Source organism: Syngnathus floridae, chromosome 11 (genome assembly GCF_059516105.1).
Source record: "Syngnathus floridae isolate MCC-2025c chromosome 11, RoL_Sflo_1.0, whole genome shotgun sequence".
Lineage (NCBI taxonomy): Eukaryota > Metazoa > Chordata > Actinopteri > Syngnathiformes > Syngnathidae > Syngnathus > Syngnathus floridae.
Genome location: NC_142423.1, coordinates 15,439,675 through 15,459,901, shown reverse-complemented (window position 1 = coordinate 15,459,901; position 20,227 = coordinate 15,439,675). Strand labels below are relative to the sequence as shown.

Below are 20,227 nucleotides of genomic sequence, written 5' to 3'. Positions count from 1 at the left end.
TTCCAATGATCTTGTCAATTGCCTCCTCCTCCAAGTAAGCACCTCATTATAAAAAGTAGAGCCAGGATCATACAAGGACGGCGACACTCCTGCAACTGTCACGTCTTGTGGAGACACAAACAAGACACGCTATCTTTTGATCAATCTATTAAGGGAAGCCGGCGGGGTGGCTACAAGAGACCTGAAGCTCACCGATAAAGTCGCGCGGAAATTTTCCCGGCCACAGCGGAGTCCAGATAATAGCCCGGTGAGCACTGAGATGATAATGATGATAATGTTTGCAAGCGAGGGCCGTGAAGCATATCCAATCTCCCAAATGTCAGCAGCCCCTGCCCACCGCTTTGCCTTCCTTCCTTCCTTCCTTCCTTCCTTCCTTCCTTCCTTCCTTCCTTCCTTCCTTCCTTCCTTCCTTCCTTCCTTCCTTCCTTCCTTCCTTCCTTCCTTCCTTCCTTCCTTCCGACTGTAGCTGTAGTAGCAAAAAAAGCTCCGAGAGAAGAAGCCTTGGTGACACCTGCTTAGAATGCTTAAGCAACACCCTTGTCTCATTTGTGGCTGGATTTGAAGAGGTGAACGGAAGAAGAGTGTTTCAAGAAAGGGAGCAAAAAGAGACAGAGATGGATGGTGAGAGGCAAATGCATGTTGGGCCAGCAGAGTCGTGAGCTGAGGCACTTGGGAGATTACAATGTCTGTTGTGTTTTGCTTTTTTTCTTTTCTTTTCTTTTCTCGCCTCGCCTCGCCTCGCCAGGAGCGACGGGCCCTATTCATTTTTTCACGTCAGAAAGTGACAGATTGAAGGCCCGACGTCTCTTTCTTTCCGTCGCTTCTGTCTTCTGGCTTTTCTTTCTCCGTCCGTCTCTTGAGTGTCGGGCTAAAGCGCGGCGCAATGACAGGGGTGCCGTGCCGTGCCTCAACGCTGACACGGCACGCTGCCGACAGACACGAGAGGAAAAGCCATGCCCTGTGTCAGCCGCCAGACGCCTGCCGTAGTGATCAGCACTTTTCACGGCCAAAACAGCAGCAGATGTTTGCGTGGCTATAAAGCCACCGTTGCGCGGATAACCAGAGGCATGTCGTCTGCAGGCAGGCAGGCAGGCAGGCAGGCAGGCGGGCAGGTATCTTAACTCATTCGGTGCCATTGACGATTATAGAGGCCAAAGATATACACCGTACGCCATTCTGGCCACATGGGGGTGGAGGCTAAGGATTCCCCCCATCAAGCTACTTTGAACTCATTCAGTGCCATTGACGATTATTATGATGAACTGGATTGGCAGGGAATGGGCTAAGCAGATAAAGTCTTGCAGTCTTCTAGTAGCAGTTGTTTGAATCGTTAGGATGTTACTTTGCAGCAGAGTATGGCATTATTAAGCATAAACAATGTAGTCTGCCCCGAGAAAGCAAGAGAGAATAAAACGCTTAACCGCAAGTCTCCAAACACTGCAGGCAGGCAGGCAGGCAGGCAGCCCAGAGCCGGCCGTTGTGGGCGTCGTATCCTCCCACCAGAAGAATCGGCGGCAGGCATGAGCTATCTGCTCCATTATTCAGCAGGTATCAAATCAAAACAACAAGATATTATTCAAAGTGACTGAATTTGTGTGCTTGTTGAGATTGACACATCTTACTTCAATGGGCATCTGTCTGTCTGTCTGCACCAAACGGCAGATCGCAAGCCTATGACTTTTGTTCACTCTTAGCAAGCCGATGAATACTTAAGGATGGAAATGCCAAGTGCAGCTTGGTTTGTGCTCTATGTGCTTTTCGTCACCAGCAACTTGCGGTCCGTATTTAAAAGGAGGCTTTGCAAACTTCCACTTTGATGGCAAAGGAATAAAACTTCATTTCAATGGGTGCATAGTCCATCGAGTGAAAAAGCAAGCTTTGCGCTGGAACTTTCCCATCAGTCCCCGGTTCCGCAATCGTACTTTTTCAACCCTGAAGACGGATTTTTGCGTGGTACGGCTCAGCCGGCAGAGTGCATTTTTCTCCCGTCTTCTCCAGACCGAAGCTTGCGGGGACAATCCTCTACCTTTGAGACCGTGTCGTCGTGTCCTTCAACAAGACACTCAACTGGTCAGACAGTGATAAAGCGCTTTGAGTACCTCCATGGTAGAAAAGCGCTACGGGAGTAAAAGCCCATTTAGCATTGGTGAAAAACGATCAACTTTACTCAATTGCGATATACGGGGTTCCGGCCCGATGCCGAGAGAACTTGAGCAGGAGAGAAACGCGCATCTCTGCGCGAGCCATTTAATAGAAGCCAGAGAGCATCTTTCACCGACAGCCCATAAAATGGCAGCATGTGGTCAAGCTCAGCAAAGAGCACTGAATGAAATATATGTAAAGCCAGAGCCAAAGATGGGAGGGAAGGAGGAAAGCAACAAAGGGCAAGAGCAATGTTTGCTGTCCCATTGTATTTGTGTCTTACTGCCCATTCCTAAAGTCACCAACCACAGCAGGAAGCAAACATGCAATTTCTCATTTGGCTTTGATTTGATAGCAAAACGTTTCGATTTCATTTGAAGCCAAATGTATTGTCCTTCACAAATGATCACTAAGTGATACGTACATCAGCATCAGCAGACATCAGCATTCTCCCAGTCAAGTGAAAAAAAATACTGCAGAAAAAAATGTATACTACGATACATGCTAAATATAAAATATGAATTTGCATGAAACCGTTCCAATGTTGTTGTTGTTTTGAAGCAAAAGGGATGGCTGCTGGCTTTCATTATTTGCACAGAAAGGCATCCAATTCACACATAGCGTAAAGAGCTCAGCGTGGTGATTTGCCAATGAATGAGATCGCAGTTATTTACTACTGACTGTTACGATGGGATCATATGAAGACAATTGGCTCTGAAAATGCATTTCATCATAAATACTGCTAATATTGCAACGCATTCATCTTGGTCTCCATCCAGACGTTGGCTGAATGACAAATGCAGCGACACTACCACCCACACAAATGACAAATAAAAGAAACATTTGGAGGAAGAGCTCTGCAACTGTAAAGCGGCACGAGTGACACCAAATAGTAACAATATGGAAATGGTCAACCAGAAGCTGTGCGTGGGCATCTCTGTCGACTCCAAAACATATGCACTGGAGGTGCTACTCCAGGCAAGATGACAAGTAGGCTAAAAGCGGAGGACTAACTAGCCATGTCATATCTATCTATGGAGCGCTTCAGGGCACCATGAATTTTAACATGACAGCAAGTCTTAAGGCAGAGATTTGGATTTGCCAAGGGTCCAGAGTGTAATCAAACGTTCATGAGTCAATAATTCATTCTTTGGCTGACAACAGACAGATTTTCCTCAGCCTCAGGGTTTTGAGCAAATGCGTGGATCAAGACTCGACAAGCGTCAGATCATCTGTTATCGTATGGAAAGTGGAATGTTTTCAATCTTTCAGGGGCCAATTTCCGTTTCATAACGGCGACCATTAGAAGAACATTCGGTACTTCAAAAATCATACTACGTCAACACTCGGAAGCATGATACTCAGTAGAGTGTGATTACATGCTTAAAATACGGTTTTTTATAAGGACATTTAAGTAACTGATTCAGAGTCATTCAGATCTTCAAGGTATCTATCTATCTATCTATCTATCTATCTATCTATCTATCTATCTATCTATCTATCTATCTATCTATCTATCTATCAACTTTATACCCTGACAGAACATTTGATCAATTTTGGTTTGATGCGTTTGTGTGTGACCGGACTCGATCACTCCTACAATACAATACCTACCATTTGTTTGTAAAGAGAATTCAGAACAAAACAAACAAACAACAACACGAGAAATCATGAGCGACTTGGGACCTGGGGTAGTATGAGGAGGACACGCTGGAGTTGTACCACCAATTGGCAAGGCAGGTCACAGTCACAGCGGTGCGGGGCCGGCCGGCCGGCCGGCTTCCTCCCGAGCTTCTGACTGTCCTTGTACTAGTGCTGATGGAGCACGAAGAAGCTGGGGAATTGGAATGTTACCAGCACCGAGGCAAAAAGGGGAACGATTTCCTCCACCACAAGGCCTGACCGTTTTGTTCTTCAAATAAAAACAAAACAACAAAATACAAAGCCCGCCCGCCCGCCAACCAAATGAAGCCCTGTGTTGACATGCACAGGGATGAAACTTACCGGGATGGCATTCGGCCCAGAATAAAACGATGGAGGGTACGAGCCCAGAGAAAATCCAGCAGCAGTAGTAACACATTTGCAGTAGTCTCCACATTGCAAATTAGTGCACGTCCACATGCAAAAAAAAAAAAAAAAAAAAAAGAAAAGAAAATAAAAGATAAAAGAAAAAAAAGCCACACGTGTTGAGTTTTCCCCCCACCGCTCAAATCGGCGACACGGCCGCTGCGTAAAAAGCAGCGCCTGGAGATGCGCCGTCCGCTCAGCGGATGTGACGGGCGAGAAAATGATGCGAGAGGTCCAGGTGAGAGTCTTCCTTTCCCAGCATCACCGCGATCTTTTCAAACAGGAGCATAGCAGTCAGCGACAGCGCGACAGCGCGGCATTTGATACACGCACAAGACGAGACCAGACCAGACCAGACCAGACTGCAGCGACGCTCCAAATAGCGCGTGCAGGACACCAAAGATTCGGCAGCCAGGCGTCCGTGCAGCCACGGAGAAGAAAGTCACTGGTGCTTTTCGAGGATGCGAATTTCGACATCCATCCGGGAAGTCACGTCTATTAAGCCAAGTATGACAGGGAGACTTTAAAATAGTCTTGAGAGTAGGGGAGGGGAGGGGAGAGGGGAGGGGGGTGAGGAGAAGGGGAGAGAGATGCTGGGAGACAGACAGGAATCGAACTATTCCGCTGGATCCTAGCGCCTGCACAAATGAAGCGAGCATTCTGGAGAAGCAGCGAGTGACACTGACAGCTGATACAGGAGAATGACTGACTGCCTGACTGCCTGACTGACTGCCTGACTGCCTGCCTGCCTGCCTGACTGACTGACTGCCTGCCAACTCCCCACCTAGCGTCAATTTGCCCTGAATAGAGAGAGAGATTCAAGTACAATTTCTGCGCGATTGAAAAAGTGCTGCCTCGTCACAAAGGTACTGCATAAAGTGTTTCCAAGTCGATGTTTTATCAAAAGAGTTCTGGAAAATATTGGCAGCCTCTCCCAGCTGACTTTGGGACACACTCAAATGGCTGCCAGCCAATTGCAGGGCACACAGACAAACATTTGCACTTACCTTACGGTCAAGTCACTTTGGAATAACAAATTCTGCAGAAATGTCTTGCATTCAAATCAACTGGATGGCATTTTGGAAGTCATTTGCCCAACACTGCTACCAAGTACTGTATTTGAAGGTGGTTGTAGCAACTTACCTTTGCTGCATGGGAGATGTTTTGACGCACTTGTCGTTCAGCCAGGCAATTTAAGATACTATATCCCCAGGTGTCTCCTAAATAGTAATCTGCATCATGACAAAACCATAAACACTGAAATGAAGACAAAACCCATCGGGACAAATCCACTGCAAAACGTAAATTGGACTTCTGGAAGGCACAATTCGCAATAGTGAATAGTGTGTTATTTTTTTTATTTTTTTTAGTGGCAACGTAAGATGGCTACCCTCTGGCTTCAGTCACGAGGGGCCACGATATAAATTCATCGTTTTAAGTCCGTGTCTGGATCCTAGTCTGTTGTCATCACGTGCTTACGATAGATGGAAAACACCACTTTTACATTTGCAAACCCTACTTTATTTGGTAGAACATACACTGTTTATTTGTATTTTCTATTTCATTATGATACACGCCATTGTCATGTACTTACACGGGCGTCCAATGAAAAAAAAACAAAAAACCGTTGCTACTGGAACGTGTAGTTCCTTCAATGTACCTTTCAAAGCAATTCCCCACAATAAAAACTACGGAGACCACAATGCAACGGTAAGCGGGCGTCTTTTCCGGATTCGGTAAGTCCAAAACACACGTCCGAATCAGTTGGAGGAACGGCTCATTTCACGTGCGCTTCGCAGTGCTTTTCGTTGCGGTTCAGTTGTATAATAGTGTTTTCCTGCAGACAGGAAGCGAGCAGGCATAATATGCTTCCTTCCCCACATAAGCAAGCCCGCCTGATCTTTTAAATGCGATGTCCATTACTGTCTGTGTGACGTTTGGCGTTTAAGGACGTAAATGATTTGTGTATTCAATGTGGCGGCTGTGGCTCAGGCAGTAGTGCGGGTCGGTTAGTAACCGGCGGGTTGGCGGTTCGATCCCAGCTCTGTCATATGCCGTTGTGTCCTTAGGCAAGCCATTTCACACACCTTGCGTCCTGGTCGCCATTGGAAATGAGAAAGTGTTCTCAATTGGCTTGCTTGGTAAATCAGTGAATAAAAATAAAAAATAACCAACCTTTGACATGTAGGAGCCAAAGCTCAGTCACTGCTGTGGTTGCTTTTCTTTTTCTTGTCTTTTCTTTTTCTTGTCTTTTCTTTTTCCTTTCCTTTCCTTTCCTTTCCCCCTCCGTGAGTCGTCACCTTATCGTGGTGGAGGGGTTTGCGTGCCCTTATGATCCTAGGAGCCATGTTGTGGGGGGCTCCATGCCCCTGGTAGGGTCACCCATGGCAAACGGGTCCTAGGTGAGGGGTCAGACAAAGCACGGCTCACCCAAGCCCCTTATGACGAAGAACACAAATGGACTTTGTTTTCCCTCGCCCGGACGCGGGTCACCGGGGCCTCCCTCTGGAGCCAGGCCTGGAGGCGGGGCTCGAAGGCGAGCGTCTGGTGGCCGGGCCTTCGCCCATGGGGCCCGGCCGGGCATAGCCCGAAATGGAAACGTGGGTCCCCCTTCCCATGGGCTCACCACCTGTGGGAGGGGCCGAAGGGGTCGGGTGCAATGTGAGCTGGGCGGCAGCCAAAGGCAGGGACCTTGGCGGTCTGATCCCCGGCTGCAGAAGCTGGCTCTTGGGACATGGAATGTCACCTCTCTGGCTGGAAAGGAGCCCGAGCTGGTGTGCGAGGCAGAAAAATTCCGACTAGATATAGTCGGACTAGCCTCCACGCACAGTTTGGGTTCCGGTACAAGCCCTCTCGAGAGGGGCTGGACTCTCTTCCTCTCTGGAGTTGCCCACGATGAGAGGCGTCGAGCAGGTGTGGGTATACTTATTGCCCCCCGGCTGGGCGCCTGCACATTGGGGTTCACCCCGGTGAACGAGAGGGTAGCCTCCCTCCGCCTTCGGGTGGGGGGACGGGTCCTGACTGTTGTTTGTGTCTATGCACCAAACGGCAGCTCAGAGTACCCACCCTTCTTGGGGTCCCTGGAGGAAGTGCTGGAGAGCGCTCCTTCTGGGGACTCCATCGTTCTACTGGGTGACTTCAATGCTCACGTGGGCAATGACAGTGAGACCTGGAAGGGCGTGATTGGGAAGAACGGCCCCCCCGATCTGAACCCGAGCGGTGTTCTATTGTTGGACTTCGGTGCTCGACACGGATTTTCAATAATGAACACCATGTTCAAGCATAAGGGTGTCCATGTGTGCACTTGGCACCAGGACACCCTAGGCCGCAGTTCGATGATCGACTTTGTAGTCGTGTCGTCGGATTTGCGGCCGCATGTTTTGGACACTCGGGTGAAGAGAGGGGCGGAGCTGTCAACTGATCACCACCTGGTGGTGGGTTGGCTCCGATGGTGGGGGAAGATGCCGGTCCGACCTGGCAGACCCAAACGCTCTGTGAGGGTCTGCTGGGAACGTCTGGCAGAATCTCCTGTCAGGAAGAGCTTCAACTCCCACCTCCGGCAGAGCTTTTCCCACGTCCCGGGGGAGGCGGGGGACATTGAGTCTGAGTGGACCATGTTCCGCGCCTCCATTGTTGAGGCGGCCGACCGGAGCTGTGGCCGTAAGGTCGTTGGTGCCTGTCGTGGCGGCAATCCTCGAACCCGCTGGTGGACACCGGCGGTAAGGGATGCCGTCAAGCTGAAGAAGGAGTCCTATCGGGCCGTTTTGGCCTGCGGGACTCCGGAGGCAGCTGACAGGTACCGGATGGCCAAGCGGAACGCGGCTTCGGCGGTTGCTGAGGCAAAAACCCGGGCGTGGGAGGAGTTTGGTGAGGCCATGGAGAATGACTTTCGGATGGCTTCGAGGAAATTCTGGTCCACCATCCGGCGTCTCAGGAGGGGGAAGCTGTGGAACGTCAACACTGTTTACAGTGGGGATGGCGTGCTGCTGACCTCGACTCGGGACGTCGTGAGTCGGTGGGGAGAATACTTCGAAGACCTCCTCAATTCCACCTACACGCCTTCCATTGAGGAAGCAGGGCCTGGAGACTCTGAGGCGGATTCTCCAATCTCTGGGGTCGAAGTCACTGAGGTAGTTAAAAAACTCCTCGGTGGCAAGGCCCCGGTGGTGGATGAGATCCGGTTCTTAAAGGCTCTGGATGTTGTGGGGCTGTCATGGCTGACACGCCTCTACAACGTTGCGTGGACATCGGGGACAGTGCCTCTGGATTGGCAGACTGGGGTGGTGGTTCCCCTCTTTAAGAAGGGGGACCGGAGGGTGTGTTCCAATTACAGGGGAATCACACTCCTCAGCCTCCCCGGTAAGGTCTATTCAGGGGTGCTGGAGAGGAGGGTCCGTCGGGAGGTCGAACCTCGGATTCAGGAGGAGCAGTGTGGCTTTCGTCCTGGCCGTGGAACAGTGGACCAGCTCTACACCCTCGGCAGGATCCTCGAGGGTGCATGGGAGTTCGCCCAACCAGTCCACATGTGTTTTGTGGACTTGGAGAAGGCGTTCGACCGTGTCCCTCGGGAGGTTCTGTGGAGGGTGCTTCGGGAGTACGGGGTGCCGAGCCAACTGATTAGGGCGGTTCGGTCCCTGTATCACTGATGCCAGAGTCTGGTCCGCATTTCCGGCAGTAAGTCGGATTCGTTCCCAGTGAGGGTTGGACTCCGCCAAGGCTGCCCTTTGTCACCGATTCTGTTCATAATTTTTATGGACAGAATTTTTAGGTGCAGCCGAGGCGTTGAGGGGGTCCGGTTTGGGGACCTCAGCATCGCGTCTCTGCTTTTTGCAGATGACGTGGTGCTGTTGGCTTCTTCAGGCCGTGATCTCCAGCTCTCGCTGGAACGGTTCGCAGCCGAGTGTGAAGCGGTCGGGATGAGGGTCAGCACCTCCAAATCCGAGTCCATGGTCCTCGATCGGAAAAGGGTGGAATGCCCTCTCCGGATCGGGGATGAGATCCTGCCCCAAGTGGAGGAGTTCAAGTATCTTGGAGTCTTGTTCACGAGTGAGGGGAGGATGGAGCGTGAGATCGACAGGCGGATCGGTGCAGCGTCGGCAGTAATGCGGACCCTGTACCGGTCCGTTGTGGTGAAGAGAGAGCTGAGCCAAAAGGCAAAGCTCTCAATTTACCGGTCGATATACGCTCCTACCCTCACCTATGGTCACGAGCTATGGGTCGTGACCGAAAGAACGAGATCTCGGATACAAGCGGCCGAAATGAGTTTTCTCCGCAGGATGTCCGGGCTCTCCCTTAGAGATAGGGTGAGAAGCTCGGTCATCCGGGAGAGACTCGGAGTAGAGTCGCTACTCCTCCACGTTGAGAGGAGCCAGATGAGGTGGCTCGGGCATCTTATCAGGATGCCTCCTGGACGCCTCCCTGGGGAGGTGTTCCGGGCATGTCCCACCGGTAGGAGACCCCGGGGACGACCCAGGACGCGCTGGAGAGACTATGTCTCTCAGCTGGCCTGGGAACGCCTTGGGATCCCCCGGGATGAGCTGGACGAAGTGGCTGGGGAGAGGGAAGTCTGGGAGTCCCTCCTAAAGCTGCTGCCCCCGCGACCCGACCCCGGATAAGCGGAAGAAGATGGATGGATGGAGTTTGTATTATTGTATGTACTTACATGCAGTGCATTACGAATGGATTCAGTGTTGGAGTGATTTCCAAACCTGGAACATCTGAAAGCATCATCTCTACACATGCACTCCATGTTCCTCCCTCCCTCCCATTAGCGGCAGGCAGGAAGTGGCCCTGTTGTTCCCTCATTTTACTTAATGGTGGCTGAGTGGCTATCGGGGCTCTCTGTAATGCATAAAATCTCACCTCCTGGGTAATTTTCTGCCTCTCTTAATCCTGATGTACATTTCCGAGTCCCTTCCAAATATGTCATTAAATCCAGAGTGAAATGACAGAAAAACAAACTGTAATGGGAGAAATGATCAAATTGTAGATGGATGGATGGATGGATGGCTACGCAGACTAAATAAAATATGCAAAAACAAATGATCATCACTGTAGTAAACCAATCAAAGATCTTTCTTTTTTCCGGCAGACATCGTGAATGTGTTTATGGATGAAATTCTCTCTTGGGAAAATGGCTGTCATTTTTTGGCCAAGCGTTACAGCGTGAGCGAGAAGTTAATGGCAGAGGTGTCATAATTCAAAGGAACATTTTAAGCTCATTAGCTGGCTAATTTACTATTCCCATCCACCTAACGTTTAGTGTTCCGATAGCTAAAAGCTGTCCTCTGGAACAGACTTATTCCATTTGTGGGGTTTGACAATGTGATGATGCTCTTTATCCACCTTTGATTGTAGCTCCATTCACCAATCTCAAATTTTTGTGGGGAAAAAAAGTTGTTGTTTTTTTCAATGGGCACATATTATGTATATATATTGGATTGTCAGTGAATATTGTGCGTCCAGTGTGTAGCTGGTTACTAATCACCACTAGATGGTAAACATCCATGGCTAGGAAATGTTGCTGCCAAATTGTGGCCCCCTCCATCATTTACGTATGTTTAGGGATGGAACAGAGAGAGAGCAGTCGGGCAGATGTTGGTGGTTGTATTTCGTGTTTATCTGGTGAGTTAATTCTCTCTGTCGTGTCCATTCGTTTTGAGTCAATTTAGGGGGATGAGCGCCATCTTTTTTTTTTTTATTCGAACTCGACGATCCCTGCGACACCACCAGCCATGTCGTTGTTCCATTGCTTTCTTTTCAAATTGTGTCTGTTGCTTCCCATGGGCTGTGAGATTGCCATAGGTTATCACTGGACGGAGATTATTTCTGTCTGACATACTCCGTGCCACGAGGGATGCTTGCTTGCCCGCCCATTTTCTTAATGCCAAGGGAGGAGACAGCGGCAACACTCAACTGTGCCAAAAGGCAATGGGTGGTCAGAAGGGATTGAGCGCTGTATCTGGCTGGTCAGAAGAGATTCTTTTTTCAAGCCATCATTGAACACAGGACACCGAGGGCAACCGTGACATTCATTGTGTCTGGTCTCGGCAGGCGTTTGCTCCGTACATATGCTGATTTTGGAAAGACAATGGAGATTGATTTGCTCATTAAAATGGGAGCTATGGTCTCTGTCATTGAAAGACTCAGCCTTGACTTGCTCCATTTGTCTTTATAACTGCTAATATACATGTTTTCATTTCTACTCTAAAGTTGAATTTGTCATCATTTTGCAAGGTTGTTCCTGCCCACCAACACTTGCGTATATCGTTAAGAACAACCAAGCTCTTTTACAGTCGTTTCATCCAGGATGTCAATTGGAGTCCAGCAACAAAATTCACCCGTTCTTATTGGCGGTCAAAATGGCGGTTTCTGAAAACCATTCCGTTTTCTCCAAATCGGCCTTTCCTGAACAAATGAAGGTTGTAAAGAGAGAGAGAGAGAGAGAGAGAGAGAAAAAAGAAAAGAACTGCGCAGATGTCAGTCTCGAACCAACAGCACATCCCAGGGCTCCCCAGTGGGCGGACGGACGGACGGCACTCGGTACTCAAGAGGATAAGGAGCTTTGTGATGTGCATGTGGGAAGACTTAGCAGAGAGCTGAGTTCTCTGTAAACGAAAGCCGAACTTCAAAGTCCGTGCGTCCGTCCGTCCATTCAGTAGCCTTGGAAGGCCCTTGGTGAAAGGCACTGATCTTAGCACAAAAACCAAGGGAATGCACTCGAGATCAATCTAGTTAAGCCCCACCGGGGATGAATACCAATGATGTTCATTAATGCTCTCAAGGTCACATAAATCTCATCGAACAAACTTAAGAGGCACCCTTTTAATGGTAGCTGCGCAAAATGGCCGGCCTCCAATGAATTCCCGCACTGCACAATTCGGAATGTTCCAAGACAGCGTAACTGACTCTCAGCATGGGCAAAGCAAATGTCATCTGAACTTGGTCAACCGTCAAATATTGTTTTCCCAATGTCAATGTTCATTTCGATGTACTACCTATTTCTGTGCATGATGAAATGGTTCCACTGGTCATTGGCAGCCAACTCAGTGGGCAGGACTAGACTAGCAGTGCTCCAGCTCCAAGCATGTGCTTTTGCGTGATGACTAACCAACCACCCGCCGTCTCCGCATTTGTTCAGGCCTTTCAGGGAGTGCCAACATGTCAAGCCTGCAGTTTGGACAACACCTTATCAAGGCCTCTGCCGTGTTCCTGCGGACGGAACTGTCCTTTGCTCTGGTCAACAGGAAGCCTGTGGTGCCTGGACGTATCCTTGAACGCCCGCTAGGTGGGAGGTAGGCCTGCTACAACAGATTCCAAACCTCGCAGGTCAAACGAATGACACATCGAAGTTCTTCATAGTCACAGCAGAAAACGTCCGAATACAAAGACTGCCTTTATACCGACCGACCGACCGTCCGGTGTGATGCTTCATTCATTCATTCGTTCGTTCATTCAGATTTTTCGCCAAATCTGCGGCTATGAGCTCGAGCGGTCGTCCAGTAACCAAAGGGCTCACTCTTTGATTCCCGCTCTGCTCGAGTCACGTGATGTCGCAATCGGGGTTGTACGTCGAAACGTTTGCAAGTAGAAAGCAACGTCAAAGCAAATAATGCGTGGCGGACTATTGTTTCAGCTCGACTGTATCCGTCCATCCGTCCGTGTGTGTTCCCCAAGAGGCATTTGCACACATTTCCTGCACTCCTTCCATGGTACGCATGATTAGTATGCTTGGCTAAGTGGTTGCAATTATAACATGCAAAATGGTGCCCCTCATTATTCTGTGATCTTATGGTACACATTAACACTAAATGCTCTCGCAAGGGGACCTTTTGGGTCCCCTTCATCTCGGGTGACTTTACATTCATGTGTTGCCTCAGGCCATTGTTTGTTTGAGGCAGCTAGGTCCTGCAGACCCATCACAGCCTCTTTCATGGTCAAAATAGCAGGTCCCGCCAAGACCAGCCATGGGACAATCAGGCGGCGGGCGAGCAGATGTGAGGACGTTGGAAATATCAGGTTTCAACATGAATCATTTGTTTCTTCTTTCCCTTTTGTGGCCTACTCTGAGACAGTGGCAATACTGCCTGGTTTGCTTCAGTGGGGATTGCGTTGTCTACATCATTCAAATCTCCCGTCGGTCTGCTCCAGCTGTGCTGCTGAACTTGTCAACTTCCTCCGTGCCACGGAGCCATTCAGCAAGATACGTAGTGAGTTCAAAGGCAATGCACATCTGTCACCAGGCACATTTGATTTCAATCGGCTCCACAGAAAAAGAAGCGGTAGCTCGTTTGTCTCTTTGCTGTCCATTTTTCAACTCACAACTTTAGGCCTTTCTGAGTTCCGAGTTTCTGCCTTCCTGAAAATGAACCAGACTTTGTATACAACACGCTTTCGGGGTTAACGCAAAATTCTGGACCCCAGAGTCAGCGTAAAATTGAGATTTAGGTGGACATTGTTTTTGTGCAAGTGTTTCTGCTTCCGTGGGTTTTCTTTTTTTAAAAGGCGACCTCCCCCTTGGTCGGGTCTCCTCCGTAAAAGATAATCGGTCGCAACGTGAAAAAAATATTTTGTATGTTCCTCGACGTCAGGAAGCAATTTATTTTCCTCTTTCCTGAATATTCGTTTTTCCTCTTTCCATTGTATGTAGTAGGTACATACGTACGTCCATACGCACGCACACACACACACACACACACACACACACACACACACACACACACACACACACACACTCTCCCACTTCCAAGCTTCCGCTCAATTGAACTCCACTTGCATTTTCCTCATGAACTTTCTACTAAGCAGCGCAAAGTGTGTCATAACGTGTCCTCCGGGCTCCGCATGAGATCCTTTTCACTGCTCACTTTGGCACTTTCTCTCCTTTTGCTTCTCTTCCCCTGTGCCTGTGTACGTGTGATCGCCACTAGCTCTGTCTCTCTGTTTTGACTTTCCTGTCGTTGCCTCACCGGATGATTTGTTAAGAAACGATGACTCCGATGCGGCCCGTGACAAAAATGAGTTTGACGCCCTTGCTTTAAACGATTCCTCGACAGGATAATCGATTCACTTACCGTTAGTTCGTAGGAGCCATGTAGTGGACTGTAAAATTCAATTTGTATTTTGGAGTTTGGATTTGGAATCTACCACCTGGGAAACCAGTCCTAGACTCTTTCACAACTTTTGTACAAACAGAGAGAAATGCCGCAGATCTGCAGGAAGATAAATGGGCGAGTCATTGACAGAGAGGCTCCAAATAATTTGCGGCTGTAGAGGAACATCATGATTGATGCCGCCGGGCTTCCCCCGTGCAATAGATCCGAGTTTGCCGCCGAGGTGAGGCTAGTTTACAGAACAACCGGTCAAATGCTCAAATGAGTAAGAAGAGTAGAGTGTGTGCAAGGATGAGAGGGCAGAGGTGGCCTCTCCAGGGCACGCAGCTGGAGCTAGTGTTGATGAACCCTGTCATACATTATGCATCCCGCCCGCCCGCCCGCGGGAAGTGAAAATGACTTTGGAAATTGGCCGATGAGCTCTGTCATTCACATTGCTCTCCGCCAACATATCCCTCCCCAAAGTAATGCTGATTTTTTTTTTTTTTTTACACCAACGTCTTTCAATGAATAACAGGTGAATAACATCACACTTCCATTTCTGTATTTGAATATGGGAATTAGGATGTGGAAGCATAGGCAGAGTCGATCTCTTTTCCAGCATTGTGTGATGATCAGCGACATACATAAATAATCCATCTGCAAATTTGACGTTAAAACCAATCACAGGTTTTTGCATAAGCCAATCAGAAAGTCTAGTTCTGATAAGTAGTCTGCTATACACGTATTCTGAAAAATCACACGTAGTATTTTGCATTAATGCATGTAGTAGCTTTTTCAATGTTGAAATTCGATAACCGCTTCAAACAACAAGGCATATGAAAGGACTGGTTTTGTTTTAATTTTTTTGCAAATGATATTGTTATTTTATCTGCAGCAGTGACAGCTGTCGTGAAAGTGCTCTATCACGAACTATGTATTGTCTTTTATTGAACAGATGACAAGAATCTACAAATAAATGAAGTGCAAACAAAGGTATGCTGCAGCTATGATGCTTTTGAAGGCTTGAAAGGTGATCCTCGTATCTTGCCGAGCGAGCAAGCACAAAAGGCCCTCCATCTCCTATCTGTGTCCTTAGTATGGCAGCTAAATCCACCTCCTCTCTGTGATCTTTTCTACCTCATAGCCACTCAATCTGTAATCCTGCTCCGTCCTTCACTTCTTGATATGTGTCGGAGAGAGAGAATGCTATTTTGATGCAGGACAGGACTCTTTTATTTGTGTCCCACCTGACACAGGCTTTGAGTTGAATGTTTGTGGTCCTTTTGTCTTTAAAGCAGAAGGATGCCTGCTCTGACATCTTCAAATCCCAGCTCCGCTTTGAAATATTGAATGGGCCTTTCCGTCCTTCCTTCCTTCCTTGCTTCCTTGCTTCCTTGCTTCCTTCCTTGCTTCCTTGCTTTCTTGCTTCCTTCCTTCCTTCCTTGCTTCCTTGCTTCCTTCTTCCTTCCTTCGCCAGTGCGGTGCTAATCAAAAGTGCTAACCTAAGCATGCTTCTTGAAATAACACGTGACAAGCAACAAGAGCGAGACGTCCCATTAACTAGGCACTAACACTGTTGGTGTGAAGCTTCATCAGGTTGGCCTCGGTCCGTGTTAGCAGTGTCGAGCCTCTGAAGAGATGCAAGTGTTTAATGACGACATAAAAGTCCCGTTGCATCGGAATCGGAGTGTATTGATTTAGTAGATGCCTTTTACCTTCAGACTGCGCTAACTTTAACATGAGCACGTTCAAATTCCCTCTTATTACGGTCAAAAAGACTATTGATATCATATGTTCTAATATATTTGGAAGTGATTTGCATGTCAGTCATGACCTCTATAAAGTCCCTCCCTATTAAATGCATGATTTTTCAAAGGCTTCATGAATGTATTGATTCTTGTCTTATCTGTCTAAATCATTCCAAGCTGTTTAATGTTGCAGCCAGTCGTCTGCGGATGACGCTGTCTTTATTGGGCACATAAATGTCATCGTATTTGTCCCTCGAGTGTCCCGTTGCCTCAAAACTGGCCAGCTTTTAATGACTGTAATAGCATGCAGAAGAGAATAGTTTCCATCCTTGTTTTGGTTTTTGTCAATACAATATCATTTGGTGTAAACATAACATAAAAGCCCCTTTTCCATTGCCGTATACCTGATTTTTCTCCCATCAAATAAACCTTAATTATACTTCCACCATAAAAAGCTAAATTCAACAACAATAATGATCTGCTAATTGGATATGTAATTCTAGTTAGCAAAATATATAACCTTTCACATTCCTAAATCATTCGACGAATGCTGCATCGAAGGCAGGCGGGCGGGCGGGCGGGCAGGCAGGCAGGCAGGCAGGCCGTGTCATTTTACCGTTAAAAAGTAGGACTAATTGCAACCTCCGCTTTGCATGTCATTTCAGCTATTAGTACTTTTGAATGCCCAGGTCAGAAGACGCTAAAAGCCGCTGAAGCTAATAAGTGACCAAAAAATGTCGGCTTCAGGGAGGGGCTTGTTAAGACTCACATAGCAGCATGGCGGCAGTGGCAGCGGCAGTGGCAGCGGCAGCGGCAGCAGAGCTTTTCCCCCTGACAGCTTTATCAATATTCTCTCTCATCAAATGGCTCGGTCAGAGAACGTCGCTGAAAGGTTACTGCTTCTTGGCTAACTGCCTCATTAAAAAGTTTAGAGGGGTATGGGGGCAGCCCCCAGAAGGGAAAGGCAGGGAAGGAAAGGGGGTCTGGACTTGACAGAGTAGTCAGTCCCTACGGTAGAAGCCTCAGGAGAACAACTAACTCTTTTTGGAACCCCGTCATTGACCCGCTATATTTATTTACATGACTACGTCGAAGACACAAAAGAGAGGGAATAGTGTCTCTCTCTGTCTCCTTGACATTGCTGTAGAAATAAAGATGGATTGTTCTCTCTCATGTCATGAGTGCCACTCGCTGGAAGTGAAAACGCACATGCACCAAACCTTTGAGCTTAATTCAGGTGAGGAGAATAGAATCAGAGAGTGATTATTAAAACACTAATCACGCATGCCCCCCCCCCTAAAGTAAAGGAATTGACTTTGCCGTCGAAACGCCTTTGGACGGGACTGTATCATGGTCAGAAAACCAGATTAATCCAGGAGCGATTGAATAAAAAAGAAAGAATGAAGGATAGGGAGAAAAAAGGACGACAGCCTGCTCCCCCTCTCTCCTCGCGAGTGTGGAACAGATGGAGGATGACAGCGGATGCTTAATGAGCTTTCAGGCACGCAGACCTGTGTCACCACCACAAAAAGATTCACTTGGGTAACTCTTCGTCAACACTTGGAGAGGGAGAGTTTGGACATTTGGGGCTTCGTTTCTACCCTGGGACACCATTTTCAATCGGGTGTTTAGCTGGGAAATGAAATTGCACTCGTTTAACATGATTTTAGTTGGCTAAATATTCAGCATTGATGTTATATGAATATTTATATTTGAACTATTTTAATTGTATGAATTCATTTCATTTGTACTTTCTAAGCATGCAATAAAGTGCAGTGCTTTTGGTCATACGAAGCTAATTGAATGACATACTGTGTGTAGGATTTTACATTCATGATTTGAATGTGCAATCAGCAATTCCGAAACTGTTTCAACCCTCAGCTCATTTTAGTGAGAAACTTGTCAATGCATGTCGCTCCCAATTGCTGAAATCAGTTTTCTGACGTGGATGGATACTGCAGACACTGGAGTCTTGCAGATGCGTACCTACTTTGTGTTCGGATGAGAACTGCACATCTTTTGAGTTTGTCATTTTCCTTGCGCAAGCTGCTGCTTAACTGTCCAGAGGATAGATTGCATTCATTATTCCTCAATGTCACTGAATTAGTAAACACACCACAGGCTTTGACTTGAGCATTGTTTTTCGAGCCAAATAATTCAACATGTGGTCCAGATTGAGAAAATGCTCCGGTTCCTTACAACAATGTTTGCTTCTCCTGTTTTGGCCAATAGCTCAGAAATTACAACTGTTCAAGCAATATCAATGGAGTGTATTGGCGGAGTAGTGCTTACATTGGCCAGCATCCAGTCAGTCGTGTTATATTTCATTCCTATGATCTTTGTCAGCATTGAAACAAGGATTTATTTTTATTGATACGTATCTATGATGCCTATTGGCCAGAACCTTGTGGAGAAGACGTGCACGCTCCAAGCTGCACGGGCGGGCAGCTTTATTTCCAACCGAATGACGGTCCCAGCATGCAAAGCTCCCTCCTCTCTCATAATTAGCTGTGCGTGCGCAGGGAAAATGAGGCGTCACCTTCGGGTTAAACATTGTTCACCTCTTGCAAGCATGTCACAGAGTCACCGGGAAAGGTGACTGACTTTGCACGACTCCCATCTCCCTTTTGACCTGACCTCGTTCGCATTATCGTACGTATGTATGTCAAATAGAACAGATGAGCATGTTGCTTGTGAAAATGGAATGAACTCAAAAGGAAGATTGGACAACTAGTCTACACTCTCTCAACGCAACAAATACAGTGTGTGTGTGTGTGTGTGTGTGTGTGTGTACAGACATATAAATATATATGTACGTACGTAATGGCCAAATATTCAAATGGTGAATGCAAAAATGACTAACTTGTGTGTGGCTCGAGGTTGGAGTGACTGCACAGATTTTGGACCATTTTTTGCCGTGACTTGTGAGGACAGACTTCGACTTAGCATCGCAGCGCTACATTGCGGCAGATGGGTGAGTTCTTCAAAGCTCAGTGAGTGCAAATCAGTCCTTTGATCAGTAATGGCCAGAAACCTTCTCACAATTAATTCATGACTCTTGAGAAAACAGGACTTTTTTACCTCCGTTTTTTCTTGAAGTCAGCTTTTCCCAAGATGACTAACTTTCTAATGGAACTCCCAGCCATCTTTTCCCATCGGACGCCAGAGTTGAGCTTTACTTGTAACTTTGTTGGAATGGCGTGGTCCAGCTGGAGTTGCACACCGGCGCTTGTCACTGTTGGAACACGAAAGCCGCTGGCCGGCCGGCCGGCGTCTCCCGCGGGAGCCGCTTGCAATCTGCTGGAATGCCTCCTTTTTTTTTCCCTGTGAGCCCCGAGGCCCTTCTTGTTAAAATAGGTCCACTGAGAGCTGTCATCCACTTGGCAGCTGGAGAAGACAGCAGATGATCTAAGTGCAGCTTGGAGCGGGAAAAGGGCTTCATTTGTGAACTTGCCATGTTGCTAAAGCGCGTATGGATGAACTTTGTCATATTATTCGAGCGCTTCTGTGGCACCTTAATCCTCTCTTTCCAAGACTAGATGGTACTACGTTTTTCTGCCTTTCTTATGTAGTACATGGCGCGATGCTTTAGCCCTGCCTGTAAATAGTCATGAACGTTGCTTCCGACAAATGTTAGCTATTGTTGGGTGGGGGTGTTGTTTGTGCTCATCTAATGAGCTCCAATACAAGGAGTGTGTATACTAAAATGCTACACTTCCCAAACGGATAGATCGATAAATCGAGCCAATTATTGGAGCCATTTTTACAGCGTATTTGTTGCCATTTGAAATGGTTTTGTTTTTTTGTTTTGGGTGCAGATCTGTGTCATGCAGCGTGCCAGACACACACACACACACACACACGCACACACGCACACACACACGCACACACACACACACTGCTCAGCCAAGCGTTACATTGACCAGCAGCGGGCTGCATGTTGCCAGCACGTTCCTGCTGGCGCTTGGCCGTCCGTCATCTCTTGCGTGGTGGCCAGCTGCTTACTTGCTGTGTGTGTGGCAACATTGTTGAACAGCACTAACCCTCCTCCCCTTGCACCGCTACCATGTTGCTTTGCTATCCCAGAGGAATTACGTGTCGAACACAGCCAATGCAGTCTGCGAGTCAACTGTGATTTCACCACAAGGCTTTGCTTGGAGTCAGCATGCCCACGGAGCT

The 20,227-nt window shown here is 47.8% G+C and overlaps 2 protein-coding genes and 1 long non-coding RNA gene across 11 annotated transcripts in view; 2 read left to right on the top strand and 1 right to left on the bottom strand.

Moving 5' to 3' along the window:
• Positions 1-5,820, bottom strand: part of LOC148391423 (receptor-type tyrosine-protein phosphatase gamma-like) — a 71,324-nt gene extending 65,504 nt beyond the window's left edge. Inside the window, exons 1-2 of one of the 5 annotated variants that reach the window (XM_088389737.1) lie at positions 5,804-5,820; positions 5,353-5,441 (exon numbers count right to left, since the gene is read on the bottom strand). Coding sequence is in view for 2 of the 5 variants with exons in the window: in XM_088389735.1 (XP_088245861.1) it covers positions 4,147-4,240 (94 nt within the window). In the remaining 3 variants the exon portion in view is untranslated. Of the gene's footprint in view, positions 1-4,146; positions 4,747-5,216; positions 5,332-5,352; positions 5,553-5,803 lie in introns of those variants that run through there. The other 4 variants (XM_088389735.1, XM_088389736.1, XM_088389739.1 and 1 more) reach the window with 4 other exon arrangements.
• fhit (fragile histidine triad diadenosine triphosphatase) overlaps positions 4,315-20,227 on the top strand; it is a 30,425-nt gene continuing 14,512 nt past the window's right edge. For 3 of the 5 annotated variants that reach the window (XM_088389747.1, XM_088389749.1, XM_088389746.1), the window contains exons 1-2: positions 4,315-4,447; positions 12,350-12,475. In XM_088389747.1, coding sequence (XP_088245873.1) covers positions 4,393-4,447; positions 12,350-12,475 — 181 coding nt within the window. In that variant the 5' untranslated portion in view covers positions 4,315-4,392. Of the gene's footprint in view, positions 4,448-4,916; positions 5,076-5,847; positions 5,946-12,349; positions 12,476-20,227 lie in introns of those variants that run through there. The other 2 variants (XM_088389751.1, XM_088389750.1) reach the window with 2 other exon arrangements.
• Positions 12,485-20,121, top strand: LOC148391422 (uncharacterized). The gene is made up of 3 exons (XR_015861311.1): positions 12,485-13,418; positions 15,256-19,022; positions 19,148-20,121. It is a non-coding gene; the product is annotated as an uncharacterized LOC148391422 (long non-coding RNA).